At 40.4% G+C, this 18,074-nt stretch overlaps 1 protein-coding gene across 1 annotated transcript in view; it reads right to left on the reverse strand.

Annotated features, from left to right (window-relative positions):
• The window catches only part of TTLL5 (tubulin tyrosine ligase like 5), a gene marked incomplete at its 3' end in the record, with an annotated part of 139,011 nt that overhangs the window by 57,473 nt on the left and 63,464 nt on the right, over positions 1 to 18,074 (reverse strand). Inside the window, exons 25-28 of the mRNA XM_081999989.1 lie at positions 17,689 to 17,822; positions 16,954 to 17,067; positions 16,143 to 16,553; positions 14,353 to 14,543 (exon numbers count right to left, since the gene is read on the reverse strand). Of these exons, the coding sequence (XP_081856115.1) occupies positions 14,353 to 14,543; positions 16,143 to 16,553; positions 16,954 to 17,067; positions 17,689 to 17,822 (850 nt within the window). The remainder of the gene's footprint in view (positions 1 to 14,352; positions 14,544 to 16,142; positions 16,554 to 16,953; positions 17,068 to 17,688; positions 17,823 to 18,074) is intronic.

Consider the following 18,074-nt stretch of genomic DNA (forward strand, 5'->3'; position numbering starts at 1 on the left):
CCCCTAAATAATCTGTGCTCAGCAGAGTGGCTTCATTTTCTACTCATTAGTCCTCCTGTGCACCTGATGAAACTGGATTCTTCCCTTTATAGAGGCAAATACTTAGCAGCAAATCAATTGTTACTTTGGCTTAAAAGAAGATAATGTATAGCACCTGGGCCAAAGCAGATACCAAAATCTCCATAAAGAATAGTTTGCAGCTTCAGAAGTTGTAGTAGTCGAACACAAAAAACAAACAAACGGACAAAAGCAAACAAAACTAAAAGAAACAACAACAACAAAAAAACCCACAAAAAACAAGGCAGGCAGGCTACTGGGGCTCAACAGGGAAGGTGGCTATTGGTGTGGATCTACAAGAATAAAGTTAGTTTTCACATTGAGTTGTATCCAGATGGGTTCAAACTCTCCTGCTTGGTAAGATTCCTGTTTTTCACTAGCAGTCAGGGCCTTCAGAATATTTTTTCTGACACTGGCATTATAACAGGAGACCTGTGCGTGCTGCACTCCATGCTTCGAGCACCCCTATTTTCAAACATCTCTCCTCACATCAAGACGTTCTCTGTGGAGTCTGTAAAAGGCAGGATAAATACACAGCTAATATCTCTCATGGTAGAAGGATTCATAAAGTTTTGCCACAATTTTTAAACTGTTGGGGACAGCAAAAAGGTTACAAGCTGAAAGGAACATGCTGACTGAAGAACACAACGGGATAGTAAATCCCAAAAAGCTGTCAAGGAAGCAGAGCCCACTTGATGTACTTCTATTTATAATCTAACATCAAGAAATAAGGGAGGGAACAACATGCAAGGTGTCACAGCCATATTGATAAATAGAGCCTTGTGTTAGAAAACCTAACAGCAGATATATGTACTGTTATACTTAGTTTGATACAATGCTAATAAGCCAAAGGACAAATTATTACATAATGCCAAAACACTCCTTTTTTTCCATTTTTAAGTGTTAAAAGGTAAGTTTATGACTGCAATACGCTTGCCTTCTTGGCAGCGGAGACATATACACTGAAAAGAATTAGTCTCTATGGTCTTGCTTTACTCAGGGAAATCTTTTTCTGAATAAATTTAATATTGAAAGCAAGGCCACAACACAGAATGATACCCGAAAGCGCTGGATATAAGAGTTAAGGGTTCTGGTTTTGTTAATCTGCTTTATAATTTAAATAGGAAATATGAAATCTCCAAATACTAATAGGAAGAATGACAATTTCAGGATAGAATTTCTTTCCAATGAATAGCATCCTACAGACAAAGACCTATTGTATAGTACCTTTAAGAAATCATAAACAAATGTCAGAAAAGGAGCTTAATCTTTTACATTTCTGATCTACATTATACTATTCTTTCAATAGTTTCTCATTATCATATTCAAGAACCTTTTTTCTATAATAAAGTGAGTATTTTCATTTTGAGCTTGCCTAATGTTTCAAATAAGCTAAAGCAGCAGATGTTAACAATGGCCAAAAATTAAAAAAGTAAAAAAAGAAAAAAAATCAGTGCTGCAGATCAGCCTCCGAAGATTCAGGAAAAGCCTCCTAAAAGCCTGAGTGTTTCTCTTGCTAGTTTGCAGGAGTCAACCAGGGTGAACAGGGACACATCATCACTAGAAGTTGTTACTCTGCCCCTCTTGGCAGAGAGTGGTAAAGTGACTTAAATTTTCATTACCAACATTCTGAACAGTGGATCCTGAGTTTCACTGGTCAATGTGTTACAACACTGAGCAAGCAATGCTCTTCAGAAAATGCCTATTTCACACTCCCCAGCTGGCAGTTTTAGTATTTTTCTGCCAGAGGCCAGTCATATCCTGTTGCCTGTGAAGTGCTGGGGACTGGAGATCTACAAAGTCTGAAGACCATTTCTCTTACTTGGAGACACACTCTCTAGTTCACACATCTCACATTTCCATTTTGATTTTTCTGGATCACTTTTCCTCCTCACCAATTAGCGTTCAAGCCATATTTCAAAGATCCAGACTAAAAGATATGCCAAACGAATGCCAGTCATCACAGGCCTACTTTATTGTCTCTTACAAAAAAAATCTTCAATATCATAAGAAGTTCACAGTCTGAAACAGGAGGAGACCTAATGCCACGAAGTTTTCAGCACAACGTACCCTATCAACAAGTTTCAAAGGTATACATGAACATCAACAGTTCTCTGAGAAACCTTTTCCTTTATAGAAAGATTGGACAGGGATCATTGTGACACACGTAAGATCACTGCTCCTCTACCTTCTGACCAGACCAGAATCTTTAGGTTTTGATGCCTCAGACAGGACAAGATGACATTGTATCATAAGCTCAAAGAAGGAAGCATTCCACCAGAAAACTGAAAACACGCAGAATTTCTCATCATTTGTAATACCTTTGCCTTTTGATCTCTATTTTCCTGTGTGCTCAGTTTGACTCCTTTAGGACCCTTCAGTCAATCCCTAATTTTCCATTTTATTACTTACCGTTCATCCAGTAATGCCATCTTTATCCAATAGCTTGTAAAAGAAGTGTTTCTTTTCTTCCATTACCTGACTTCCATAGTCACTGTATTTTCACCTGCCAAGCCTTCCTCAGACATATATACCCCTGAGGCTTTTGACATCAGTGAAATATTTATATATTCCCAGGGAACAGAACGGAAGAGCTAACAACTTGCCATTAAAAAAAAAAACAAACGAAAAACAAACCAGCAAAAAACCCACTTTGCTGCATTCTTTCAGTTATATATTTCTTCTTTCAGCTTTTGGAGACGACTATGAATAGATGCTACAACAATATAAATATTCACTGTTACTCTGTCCTCTCTCCAGTCTGTGTGTGGCATTTTCTTGGCTTCACCACAGAGCTCCTACATACATCTGTGATCTAGCCCAGGCTGGCATGACTTGGTCTAAAAGAGCACCCAGGTCTTCCAGTAGTATTGAAAACAGTCCACTTGCCTTGCCTTCCTTAATGCATTGAGATATTGGAGGCCAACAGGCCATCCCAGTATGGGAAACATCATGGGATCTTAACCTGCCTCTTTTCTTACGAGGCAAAGGAAACCCCAAACCACAAATCTCTAACATGCACACTTTCACTGTCTGAATAGTGGCACAAAGTACACCTACTACAAATTCCTTGAAGAAACCATGTAAATACAAAAATATTTTCCTAGGGCTGCCTTTTTGTTACCCAGGCCAGCTTGCTGACCACACCCCATACTAAAAAAAACTCCATTTTATGTACAAATTTGAATTTGCAGGAGCAACCAGCCAAAAGGAGGGAAGGACTGGGGCTAACAGGCTGGGAAGTGTGAAATCTGTGTGTACCAAGGCTGATCTGGCCAAAGGCCTGTGACATTCCTTCTCTGCTTGGGGAGCTTACCAGCTTACAGGATATACATATTCATACAGAGTACAAGTGTTCCAGTCTCTAGAAAACGTTCCAGACAAAGACCTGCCAGAGACATTCCTGGGAAACCTGACAAACTTGCAAATTCCTTTGTAGTGTGTCCAGAGTATGCATCTATTTAACAATGAAAAAAAACCCAACCCCAAGTTAGTGCTGCTGTTGTGGATGGCTGAACTCCCCTCTCCCTTGTCCTGAAAAAGTCAGGCTTTCATTTAGACACTCTGCCTTAAAACTTCCCAGTGGGAGTAATTTTGATAAGGCTCAGTCCTGCCAAACGTTTCATGATCATGGTGTAATCTTTCCCATAACATGAGTTCTAGCTGCTCAGCTGGGCCCATTTGGTGACTCTCTGCAGATCTACAGATGTTGCTGCATCGTAACAAAAGCCTCTGCTCCTATTCCCCTTGGAGGCTCAGAGCAGAAGGGGTTCAATTCAAGCACTGCAGAAACTACATTGAGATTTTTGCTTCCTACAACCTCTGCTGAGACCAGCTGTATTACTGCTGATGCTACAAATCAGTACTATTAAAAGTAATTCCAGCTCCTGTGTGAACAGCCTGTGGATGAGGAGGAGATGGGGCCCTGCAGCAGTGCAGAGCTGTGTGAAAGAGGAAAGAAAAATATCCCTCAGACTTCATCTCCTGGCTTCTTGTTCCTCTTCCTAGTTAGAGTGAGATGCCTTTTTCCATTTCTCTTCCTCTCCATCAGTGGAAGGGTAAAAGCCAACCAAATGGCTACATACAGAAAGTAAATCTGATTAAGACTCAGATAAAGTGGCTTGAGTCAAAGCAAAGGACCAACACTGAAAAAAATCCTTTGGTGGAGAAAATACCCCCACCAAATTTCTGCAAATATATGCTGCAGCCTGAGCTTCATGGTCTTTGTGTAGGCACCATGTTGAACTGCTCAGGTCTAGAACTAAAAGAGCTGATGCCCACTGAGACCTGTACAGTGTGTTTTGGCACACCAGTAGTTTGCTTTGTGGCACTTCTCTGCTGAGCACAAGGCAGGCCAGGGTATCACACTGCACGATTGAGACAAGTAACTGAGGAGTGCTATGGGTTCAAATATTGTTGTAGCTGATGTTAAACCAAAGCTTGCTATTTTGGGATTCCTGTAGCACATTATTCCCACAAGGTCACTGTCAGGCAAAGCAAAGTGTCCATCCCAATTTTTCCTCACTTCCTCTCCCCTGTCCTAAGGTTTTGTAAACTCACCTGCTTCTTGCTAATTTCCACCTTTGCCCAAATGAAAAATGTAGAATGAGAAAAGTGCCCCATCCTGCTATGGATCTGTCAGCATGTTTGCAGGAATCCTGGTTGCTGGATCTTGGGCACTAACTGGCTGCATAGCAGAGGTGGAGACAGTTTGGTATAGCCCTTGCCTGGGTGGTCTGATGTTATCCCTGTGATTAAACTCCCTGGCTAGAAGAATTGGAGCTATTCCTAATGATAGCCGGGTCCTGAAATCTCACACTCTCCCTCACAGAAAAGGGCAGAGCTCCCACCAGGCTTCCCCTCCTCCTTCTCTTCCTCCTCCTCCTGGTGAAGCTGGCCAATTCAACACATTCTTCAGTTCACTAGCATTAGTAACTACAAAGTGTACAGCCTGGTAGATATCAGCTGCAGCCCCCCACATCAGCCAGTGATATGGACCTCACACAGATCCAGCATTGCAGAAGAAAACCTTTTTACCTTACATGCCATTCACAAACAAACAAAAAAAAAACCCCACAATACATATCCAGGATCCAAACACCTGGCTCTGGATCTACACACATGCTGTGCACTTTAATGTCCTCCCCGTAGAAAATCACGCAATATAAGCACATGGAAATATTTTATGCTAACCACACATGAAATAAAGACTTTAGGATTAATGCCTGGTAAGGGATACAGCAGAGGGAAAAGAAGTCTGGATTATTTTGGTCACAGCCTTCATCCATCTACCCATCAGGAAAGGCCAATAGCTAACAACTGATCCAGCTAAAATAAGCCTCTTAGTTCAGCTGTCCAGAAGTAACATAGTAGCCAGTAAGGTCCCTCTATCACAAATCAAGGCAAGAAAGGCAATTAAGTCCTTATACCATGAAAGGGGCTTACTGAACTCTATCCTCAGGCTTCATCCCCCAACTCACCACCAATGTATCCATCCACCTTAATATTACTATCTTAGGCTCAGGCTAGGCAAGGAGCAAACTGAACATTTCAGGACAACTGAAAAATTGAGTTGAAAATACTGCAGGTGAACCATTACGCTATACATAGTGACAAAGACATCATCACTCTGTAAAAATAATTAGTAATTATTTGCATGACATAACTAGGGAAATTGCCGATTTGAGATAGTGATTTCCTCACAAGTGTCTCAGTAACCCACTTATAAAGGAAATACTTTGCTTGAATACAGTAAAGCAATGCAGCAAAGAAAAAGTCATAAATATGGAAGCAGCAGCATAGCATATGTTCCTCAGTATTAAAAGACAAAAGGTCAGTTCAAAGCAATGGCCCAGCAACTCACTATCCTGCCTGACATATATTAGAAGATAGAAGAAATTTTAGTTTCCATGCATCTAGCTGAAACATCTTATTGATAAGGAAAATTAATTTGTTATTTCCGTACATTAAAACTTAGGGACCTATCATTTGCAAAATGCTCATCATTCTGTCTGAGGTAACTATGGCCTGTTAAGCTTTCTGCCTTAATGGTATCTTGTGGCAGGAAGTTACAGAAGGTAAACACATTCTGTGACAAAAACTATTCACTTTTATTATCAGTTTTTACTCCAATGTCTTCCTACTAAACTGAATATCCCCTTCTTATTATGAGAAGCATAACTAAAATCAACTTTATTTACCTTGTCATCCACTGCGCTCTATAATTCCTTCATACCAATCTCCTCCCGAAACAAACTTAGTATTTTCACTTCCTCCTTAAATGCATTTTGCGGTTAATTGTTGTAGTCACTCATCTGTAAATCCCAGTTATTTTTCCTGAATTCACTTTGAGAATGGCAACCAGAACTGAAAACAGTTTTTCAAGCGACGGCATGTAATTGATGCTTACATAAATACACACTATTTCCTATACTGTTCCTTAAACATGGTAATAATTTTTGTTACCTTTACTGCTTGACTTAGAACAGGTACCTCCACTGAGCTTTCCACAACAAAACTCAGTTTTCTTCCCTAAATGATTAATTTAAAGCTTATTACCGTAAGTGGTTAAACTTACTGCTTGTCATGCAATCAGTTATTTGTAAGTACTGAACTTCATCTGCCATTGTCTTGCCCAGCTAATATAGTTGTTAAGTTTCTCTTAGCTTTTCTCATAATAAACAACAAAAGAATACAGACGAATACAGACGAATACAGACATACTGACGAATTACCAAGAGGCAGGCTGAAGTTTAAGTTTACAACACACATGTAACTTCACAGTAATGGAACATCTGGACATCTGTAGCCCACATAATACTGAAGGTAACAAGAAGTTCCCTCATGTAGTAAACATGAGCTGCACAAGCATGTGTTCACATGGATGAACACTATAAAGTAATTTGCTGCAAATTCACAACCCCTATTACCTTACAGCAACTTGCTTTCCTATTCATTCTTTATGTAATAATATGCCAGTCATAAATCTCTCCCTTTCAGATATTTAGTTTTACGCTCCATTGTGTGCATTCTACATTCTGAGTCTTCAGTTATCCACTTGCTGTATAGCAAGCTGGCTAGTTATTCTTTCATTTGCTTTCTATCTGTTTTCAATCTATAACAAAACTTTACCTCTCACCCTACAGATACCTGGCTTGTTTAATAGCTCTTACTGAAAGCTTGTCAAAAACTTTTTTGAAAGTTTGAACAACAAGAACCAGTTCCACTAGATGCTATTTTTCTCAGTTCAAAGAATTCTAATAGATCAAGACATGGGTTGGGTGTTTTGGGGGTTTTTTTTTGGTCTGAATTATGCTTATCTGCATGAATTAAAATCCCATTTTTATCTCAATTTGATATATATCTGTTAGTGGAGCAAGACTCGCTGCTTTATTTACAGGAAATTTTAGGGTCCTTATTACACAGAAGCACATTTGTTACCTTTTTGTCCTCTATACCAGCTTTACCACTGACCACACCTTTCAGTAGAAATTTTGTCACTTCACTGTTGCGTTTCTGAACTCCTAAATGTATACCACCCAGCCATAGAAGTCTCACAAACCATTTTTTGCCTATCTTTTCTTCTAGGAGCTTAACTTTATTACCTGAAAAGAAAATGTATTTCCTCTTTATCTACTATAGTAAAAAAGAATGCAAAATAAATTATTTACTGTTTTCTAGTGCCCCTATCCACCAAAATTTTGTTTCTACAGACCTAGACCACATCCCCACTGAATTAAATATTCTATTGATAGATTAATTTATTAATGAAATCTGACTTCCTGTAGCATCCCCGCATGTCTCCATAGCCAATAACCACATCATTCACAAGCCTGCTACCTATACTCCCTGTGTCCCCCTAACTTACAAGCACGCAGCAGTACATGTTGCAGCTAGTTCCAGCTTAGAAGCCTGTTCACTGCTAATTAATATATGCAGTGACTGGCTAGGCAACAATCCAAACAGAACAGATATGTTGAACTCCACTTGATCTTAGCCCTAACTGAAATACTCTCATGGGCCTTGCACTTCTATGCACTTAACATTTTTCACGAAACAGGTAAGAACGTACTATCTTCAAGACTAATTTAGTTGTAACTTGGGGAATTTGAGCAGGGGCTTTCTCTTTCTTACATGTTTTCTTATGACCCTTTTGAGCTCAGATACTTCCTTATCCTACTCAGCCATGAACTTATCAGGTTAATGCTGGATCCTCCAAGGCAGATCTCCATAGAGATCTCTGTGTTGCTTGCTCCCAAACGTATTTGGTAGTTAACTAGAGGAACACCTTGTTATTTTTGGATACTGTGGAGTACTATAGTTAGATGGTGAGTACTGCAAAAATCCGGCAGTGTTTGAAAGATGTCTTATGGATAGAGATACATAACTCTCACTGTTTCTCATAAACTCAAAATTAGCTTTATTATTAGATTTTATGTAATCACAAAAACATTGTAAACCTGTGTTTTTAAGTAAATAAAATGGAATAAAATTCCTCAGAAGTAAAAACTAGCATTCATTCTTAACAGCTATATTTAACAATAAAGATTCTCCCTAGCAGCTTCACTGTATTTATTAATTTGTAATGATGACTATTTACCTTTCATAACCTAACTTGAGACTGTTATACTCCAGTGTGTCCCTAACACAACATCCTTCCTGCACTTACCATTAAAGACAGTTACAGAAGTTACACAAACAGCTGCTCCTTTTCTAGTCTAAGATAGAATATTGTTCCTATTTTTTTCCTCTATTCATCTCTCATTCCTGCAACTGGGCAGTAAGGCATCATACAGTGACGCAGGGGATTAAGTAATGATTCTTATGGGTTCTAGATCAATATTTCTATTGTATATCACTGTGAAGGGACCCTTGTTTTCTCCATGTTGCAAGCATGAAGATGCACTGATGAAATTTTATACAATATAATGAAAAATATTTTTCAAAAATACAAATTAATGAAAGGCAAAATGTTCTCACACACATTGTGAGACAGTCCATGAGGACTGAAAACTGTGTACAAGGGAATGAAACTATACACAAGTAAGGCTTTACCTTCCTACCATCCCTACCTCCCATATTATAGGAACTGTTCACTTCATTAGTATCACTGTGAAGTTCCCATCTGGTGTTTTAGAAATGAATGGAGAGGACTGACAAGACAAAAAGCTGATGTAATCACAAAAAATCTTGTTTTCTTAAGATGACAGATTTTAAATACCTCATTCAAAGCTCATCAGATACTTACACTTAAAATTTTCCCCTTTGAACATTGTCATTTCTGCAGCTAATTGGCTTAATAAGTTAAACTGATTTAATACAGAGGGCAGAATACAAGAGTATACAAGAGAAAACGTGAAACAGGTGCTTTGGGCATGGGTAGGAAACAGTGAAGAACACCAGGGATTGGAGAGAGGGACAGAGGTGGACTCCCAACCAGAATGGCAACATCTTTCCAAGCACAGCTGTTGAGGCTACATTCCTGGGAACCCTGGAGACCCATGCTAGTACACGGATACCAGAAGCAATTCTCACAAGAACAGGAATGGAAAACAAGCTTCCCAGCTGCTCTTGGAAGGAGGTAATGTATTCAGAGAACCCCCGCCCCCAAGACACAGCTGGGCACAACACAGGCAACCAAGGCACAAAGGCATTCAAATCTCACATAGAAGTTCTTGCCCTCAGAAAAGAAACAGTTCACAGCAATAGTAGTATTTTCAAAAGTCTCTCTTTCACACACACCCTCCAAATCAATAGTCCTAATCTTGCCATTAAACATAATTAAATCCAAATACCAAGTCCCTTTCATACCAGCCAGGTACTTTCCAACAAGGTAGACTTAAATCCAAATTTCTGGAGTAGCTTTAAACAATTGTACTATTTTTATTATTCGGGTAAGTGATGTTCTCTCCCAAGGGTTGTCTTCATGCCAATTTATTTTAGAAGGCTTTTACTTTAAAAAGACTATTATATTTCAAGTGGTTTAAACACAGGAATGAAAAGGGGGAAAATAACAATACAGAGTCTCCTGTCTAGAAATGCATAGGAAAGTAGTGCCCTGTTTAAATCGACCTCATACGAGCCCTATCTTTAACCTTCTTTCAGCTTTCAATCTCTTAATTCTCCTGTCCCAAAGCCACCAGGGTTTCATAACCCAGAGTCCCCAAACTCCCATCCCAAGTCTCTCCCCCTTTCAATCCATACCAATGGTCTGACTTCTCACTCCTCTCCAGCTGGTTACTAAATCCTCTCCCACATGTTCGCTCTATCTCTTCTGCCCCTACCTTCCCCCCTCCTGGTTCAGACCAAGTCCTTGTCTGCCCAAATCTATAACCACAGATCACTCCCAAATAGCTTCACCAATATCTACCCTTCTGCAAATCACTTTCCAAACCAAACCTAATGCCTGCACTTCACCTATTCATTCAATCCCCCTGCTTCAAATCCACATCCATACCTACTGGCTCAACGCCAGGTGTCCTGGTTCCAGGTCCCTCAACAATGAGCCCAACCCTTGCCTGACGCCTCCCATTTTGCCTGTACAGGCACTTGCTGCCATACTATTATGCTTTTATTGTATGCTGGTACCTCTTGTCACCCTTCATTGCCATGGCAGCCTTGTCTTCCCACAGAACTAAAACCTTTGGTCCTTCTTGCAAGACAGACTTTAAAAGCCAGGCTGGATCGAAAAAATAATCAAAATGACTCTTAGATGACAGAAGAGTAGAATGTGACAGGAAAAAAAAAAAAGAAAAAGAACAAGTAGCAGCCATATACTTTACCTATGTTCGTTTGGGTCTTGCAGTTACATCTGAACCTTCCAAAACATCACTATTTCAGGTATGATTAAAATAACAGTCTCAGCTTAGAAATTAATATGTGCCATAAATTCAGTACTGAAGAATCAGATTGCCTTAAAAGAAAAATTGTCCTCAAATAAACCATCCAGACTTTCATACTAAGCACAGTAGAGAGCAGATGTCTAGTACTGAATGGACACAGGCTCAGGAAGGAAATTCATTGTCAGATAGAGCTCCAGCTCTAAACTTTTCATTGACTTGTGAATCCCATTCTACATCCATTCTATGGATCTTTTTCATGATGACAGAAGACCACTAAGACACAACCCAACCTATGTTTCTATATTTCACTAGAGAAGCAAAGCTTGTACAAACACTGTGTAGCTGAATACAAAATAAGTCAAGGTCACTCAGAAAAATCTACACTGTCTGCTAGGAGCTGAGGTCTTTATTGTGTGTTTGTCACAAAGAAGGGAATTAGCACCTTCATTCTCCTCCTATACATATCCCACCTCTTCTGTTGGAAAGTATCTTGGGAGAACCCAGAAGCAAAAAGCAATGCAGACACATATCACAACCAATACATTTCCAGACCTACCACTACACTTCATAGCCACTTTCAGACTTGAGTATACCTACACTGATCGACTGACTGGTGGCTAAACACGTTTCAGCTTCCACCATCTACAGTTACCAGAGTATGCTCCTTTGTCACCCAACACAGCTGTGCTCAGGAAGCTACACAGCCCTTCTCACATAGATCTTTGTGAATTCCTCTCTGGATTCCCCTTTCTATACTTCCTAATTTAACTAGCAGTAACTAGCTATGGTAGGACTACAGAAGTTTAAAAATAATCTAATGGTTTGTATTGGAAGCTACTGGGTTTACATGGCAAGATTTTGGTAGTGGGGGCCTACAGGTGGCGCTTCTGTGAGAAGCTGCTAGAAGCTTCCCTTGTGTCCCATAGACCCAATGCCAGCCAGCTCCAAGATGGACCTGCCACTGGCCAAGGCTGAGCACATCAGCCATGGTGCCATCTCCTCTGGGATAACATATTCAAGAAGGGAAAAAAATCTGTGCAACTGCAGCTGGAGAGAGTGAGAATATGTGACAGAAACCTCTGCAGACACCAAGGTCAGTGAAGAAGGAGGGGGAGGATGCCAGATGCCAGAGCAGCCTGTGGTGAAGACCATGGTGAGGCAGGCTGTCCCCTTGCAGTACATAGAGCTCCACATTGGGAGGACCCCATGCCAGAGCTGGTGATGCACTCAAAGGAGGTTGTGACCCCATGGGAAGCCCACACTGCAGCAAGGTCATGGAATGACCTGTGGACCCGTGCGGGACACAGGCTGGAACAGTCTGTTCCTGAAGGACTGCACCTCGTGGCAGGGACCCAGGCTGCAGCAGTTTGTGAAGAACTGCAGCCTGTGGGAAAGACTCACGTTGGAGAAGCTTGTGGAGGACAGTCTCCCGTGGGAGGGACCCCACACTGGAGCAGGGGAAGAATGTGAGGAGTCCTCCCTCTGAGGAGGAAGGAGCAGCAGAGACAATGTGTGATGAACTGACCTCAACCCCCATTCCCCATCCCCCTGCACTGCTGTAGGGGGAAGAGGTAGAGAAAATTAGGAGTAAAGTTAAGCCCAGGAAGAAGGGAGGAATGGGAGGAAGGTGTTTTAAGATTTGGCTTTTTCTCTCATTACCCTACTCTGATTTGATTGGCAATAAATTAATTTCCCCAAGTTGAGTTTATTTTGCCTGTGACAGTAATTGGTGACTGATCTCTCCCTGTCCTTATCTCAACCCACAAGCCTCCTGTTGTATTTTCTCTCCCCTGTCCAGCTGAGGAGGGGAGTGACAGAGCAGCTTTGGTGGTCATCTGGCATCCAGCCAGGGTCAATCCCTGACATAGCTATATAAATGGCAGCAAGAGGACAACTTGGGTTCTCTAGACAGACCTAAGAAACCACAGCAGTGGGAAATGAGTGGTTTTAGGGAGAAAGTGTATGAAATTATTTTTAAAAGTTCTTTTCTGAAAAGACTGAAAGAGATGCATTTCGATTTTTTCACAAATATTCGCTCAGATACTAATTTTTACCCAAGGAGGTAGTTCCCATCATATATTTAGCTTTCAACTAATCAGCATTTCCTGAATGAAAATGTCTCACTAACAAATTTTTTGAACAGTTTTACTGACAAAGTTTAGCTTAAAAAAAAAGAATTCTGATCTCGTTACGTGATCCAGAGTGACAGCTCTGAATATTTCTGGACAAGCAAACAAGCTTCTCCTGATGTTCCCCATTCCAATTCAGGCTTTGAAAGATCAAATTCTCTAAGTGGGGTCTAGCCTGATACAAGATCAGCCTCAGCACTGGTATACTCAGTGCTCACATTCTCTGCTGACTCCAACAACAGGAAAGTGCTTTGTTTTTGTGACTTACCCTTTAAAGTTTAAGACCTATCTGCAAAGACCAGAGTGCCTGTCTTAGTTTTGGAACTGCCCAGACTGAATCAAAACCTTAAAGTTGATATAGAAGGGTCCAAAAATCTATTCAGCTTCCTAGAGTTATAAATGCACCCCACCTTTTGAAAAAGGCATATTGCCAATCATCTAACCAGTTATTCAAAATCCAAACATATCACAATAAAATTGAAAGCAGCAAAAAGAAGCAAATAGCAGCAGCTATTGCAACTATTAAACATGCCTTAGCAAAACATTGCTGTTAAAACAGTACTTCCAAAATCAAAGTATCGGAGGAAAGATATTTAAGCTGTTTGTCCCTAGCAAGTAAAGAGGGGAAAAAATTAATTTCCAAGGCAAAGTGCCTATCCTAGAGAGCCTCCAGTTGGCAGCTTAATTAACTGAGAAGTGTCCAACTTGAACACCTTTGATGAACACAACTATAGCATATGATAAAGAAAAAAATTACTATGTGTGTAGCTATTTAGGACATAACTCAAAAAGAAATATGAAACTAAGTGGAATTCTACCAGAAGCCAATGTAAATTGATCTATACCAGCATGTTTAGCCAAAGGATTATCATAACCCATGCTAGCAGGTACTTCATTTTATGTCTTTGCAATGTTATTGGAATATAGAATTTGCATAAGAACCCACTCTGCAAATTTCCATTCCCAGCACTGTGATGACAAACTAGAGGAATGAGGAAGCAAATTGCATGGAAGCACAAATCTGAGAAGACTTGGGTTTATTGTTTAATAAGACCAAGCATAGATTTGGTTTTTTTAATAACATATTTTCTAATCCTCTGTCCAGTCTCGCTTTCTTCTATAAAAGGACCTTAGCAATGCTCTTGTAATCTCACAGAAAATAAAAATACCGGTCACTGTAAACACAGTAAACAACAACATGACAGAAATCGATTTTCATGAGATTTACTCCTTCCAGCATGTCTGAGCCCAGCCCAGCACTGACATAGAAGCCTGTGACAGACTTTTCTGTTGTCACAGGGACTCTAGCTTTACTGCTTACATACCTGCTGTGTAAGAAGACTGATGTGGCTTGGTGGGGAATACTGACAGGCTGCTTGCTTTTCTGCCAGCTGCTGCAGTTCTGCTGTGACCATACTGGGGCTATAACATTTGCCCTGGGAAGAAGTATCTTCTGCATCTTTGTGCATCCTGGCTGAGCCTGCACGCTGCCCTCTTGGACTGTGATGGCACAAACCTACCAAACAAACATTTGGATATGCTTAGTGAGTGGTATGTCAGACTTTCTCAGCCTGCTGATAAGAGAGATATAAAAGCAGGTATGATACTTTCTGCAGATTCTAGGGAGAATACAGCCTTCTATTCTGCATGGGTATTGCCTATACGAGCTTTTGTCAATTCCAAACTTGTATTCAATTTATCATAATGTATCTAGTGGGACCCAATTCCAGAGAATATTGGTTGCTGTTACCCAAGTTAAATCTATAATGTTTTTCCTTAAAGAAACAAATGGATCCCTTTAAATAAGCTACTCATTTGGGAAGCCAGATTTATTTTAATGCTAGAATGGTTGTCAAGATATACACAGGAAGCCTAGTGAATGGGTGTGGACCCTGACATACAACCTAAAGCAAATGTAGACCATCTTTTAAAAAAAAAAAATTTTTTTTTTTTTTTTTTTTATCAGGACCACAGCTGTTAGCCTGTGTGTGATTCCCAAAACTTTCCTAATAGATTACATCCATAAATTCCTACAGTTTCTGCTACTCTTCAGATTCCTTACACTCTAAAATTGCATTGCTCAACTATGTTCTACCCCAGCATAGTAAATGAGAGGTCTCTAAATATGATTTTTAAGATACTCCTGGACATGGCAGTGCTGAAAGGTGCTAAAGAATGAGATATAGTAATGATTCATTCAGATCTTTCTTTTTTGGAGGTCTTGAAACACCTTTAAGTATTCAACAATTATGAGGTTTCATTAAAGGATTTATCTGTATGATAAAGAAACACAGAACTAAGAATAGAATCATAGAATCATTAAGGTTGGAAAAGATCTCTAAGATCATCAAGTCCAACCGTCAACCCAACACCACCATGCCTGCTAAACCAAGTCCCTAAGCACCACCTCTACTCGTCTTTTAAATAGCACATAGACTGAGACAGGACTTCTGCTATCCAAAACTTCATTAAAATCACTAAAGATAAACAAGAGTTCAGTAACACTATCAAGCAAAAATATACAATACTTCATTTCCCATCTCTTTACGAACAAGTTCAAAGGCTGACTTCAAGGCTGAGGGGAGACCCTATTGCTCTCTACAACTGCCTGAAAGGAGGTTGTAGTGAGGTGGGTGTCAGTCTCCCAGGTAACAAGTGATAGGACAAGAGGAAACAGCATCGAGTTGTGCCAAGGGAGTTTTAGATTGGATATTAGGAAAAATTTCTTCACCAAAAGGGTTGTCAAGCATTGGAACAGGCTGCCCAGGGAAGTGGTTGAGTCACCATCCCTGGAAGTATTTAAGAGATGTGTAAATGTGGCGCTTAGGGACATGGTTTAGTGGTAGACTTGGCAGTGCTAGGTTAACGGCTGGACTCAATAATCTTAAGGGTCTTTTCCAACCTGAATTATTCTATGATTCCCTGTTCATCTGCTCAGTAAAAAGGCATCTTTGGCAAACAAGGGCTGCTTCTTGCACTCCTTTCCATGAGAAATTTAGCACCATTCAACAGGACTTGTAATTCTGGAAATGTAGAATTTCTACCTACTCCAGAACAGAGATTACACAATCTATATACTGAAGTAGCAGGTTATTATGCATGCCAGAACACTCACCTACTTTTGCAGAGGATGGTCGGGACAATCTTTGGCTGTAGATCTGAGCAGCTCTCTGAAAAGATGAGAATGGACCAATGGTGTAGCTACCAGAATGACAACGATGTAACCCTGCAAGGCTAGAAGCCTCGCTGGACACTGGGTTTGTGAAGACAGAAGAGCTGTCAGGAGCTGTGTTCTGCGAGGAGGGTAGCAGGGATGGGGACTGAATCAGCCTGGGGCCAACTGGAGGAGCTGTCAATGAATGGTGACCAGGCACCTGTGAATCTTCAGAGGCTGCAGGCTGAGATGGTATCCAGGAACTGGCACTTCTTTGGAACGTGGCACCAGAAACAGAGGAAGAAGCACTAGGAGGGCCACACCGAGGTAATTTCACTTCAGCATTTAAGGAGAAGGTGGGTCCTTCTGGAACTACACAAAGAAAATGAGCACACTACATGAGAAAAAGCTGCTTTTCAGGTCCTTCAGATAGTATCAACACACCAGAGATGCCGCTACTCAGATATACTTGAAGCCAAAATGACCTCCTCTACCAACACAGACAAGATGCTCTACTTGATGAATATCCTCTTTCAAAGCTTGACATATCTAGATCTTCCCCCACAGAATAGCAGCTAACTCTTTCATATGGCTCACTCTACACTATCTTCTCTTGGGATTAAAAGAAAAACCTGCAGAATCTTCCCCAAAATTGGGCATTTGAATCCCTCAGTTTGAACACAAAGGTTCCAACCTTTGTTTAAAACAGTAATGAAAACAATATATGCATTCATTATTTTTTCTTGACAATGTTTGAAGCCAGTTCACTTACAGGTTGATTTAACTTCTTTGGGTTTACAGACTTTTAATGCTCCTTCTGCAGGCAGATCTGCAACTGAACTTTTGGGCCGATCACCTTTTCTTTCTTTCACCACCTCAGGATACTCTATAACAAAACCAAGGAGTTATGAAGTAGAAAATGCAAACTGTGATATCATTAGAACAGAACTGAAGAATTTAAACCTTGTTACAATGGACTTTCTTGCTAACATTTACTGTAGACCATGCAACTCTATTGATCGCAATTGTGCTGTCATGTACAGTAGCATGGACTACTGGATATGTATGGCTGGCACCACACTTCCTTCCATGGAACACCTAATTAGGCTCAAATATACAGACTCTGCCCTCCAACGGGTGCGCTCACTGTAGGCAGCACAATTTAACAGGCCTTGATTTTTCTCATACCCTGCTTTGATTTTGGGATTCTCTGTTCATTTCAAATCTTGGTGCCTTCAGTTTGCACTTTCTCATTTCAGTGATAGGCCACTATATCTAGTTCCTTATAAATGCTAGTCCAGATTCATCACATTTCACTTCAGGCAAAGGCAGCAGGAGTGGAGTTACTCTAGTCTTCACACAGAGTTAGTTAAAAAAATACATAAGCAACCTCAAGAAACCTGAATAACATTCTGGAGGGGTTGTTCTCTTTGTCCTCTTTCCACAGACTGATGTTAAACTGGATTTGTCTGGGCAACATCATCTCAGAACTGCCTGCAACACTTACCCCCTTGAGGCTGTTTCTCTAACTGGTTACTGGTGTTGCTGGGTTTTGTGCTTGTGGAGTTTGCTCCTAGGAAGACACTTGCTGACTTGTTTTTGTGTGTGTAAAATGTCAGTACTTCCTCCAGGTCACTTTCACTACAATAAGAAGAGAAGAATGGGTGTAAGTGAGGATTCCAAGCTTTTCTGCATTCATGTAACAATCAAAGACTAGAAACAATACAGAGACTGAAGAGGGGAAAGGGAAAAAAGGTGAGGCCAAACAAGCTCATGATTTGCTCAGTTCTGCAGGGTAAGAGCAGAAGGAAAGGAGCATGCCTTGGTTAAACCTGAGATTCCCACCGAAATGTCATTTTCTTATGCATAGAAAATTCAAGGCATTCAGGAGCC

This window comes from Phaethon aethereus (assembly GCF_964289735.1).
Source record: "Phaethon aethereus genome assembly, chromosome: 5".
Taxonomy (NCBI): Eukaryota; Metazoa; Chordata; class Aves; order Phaethontiformes; family Phaethontidae; genus Phaethon; species Phaethon aethereus.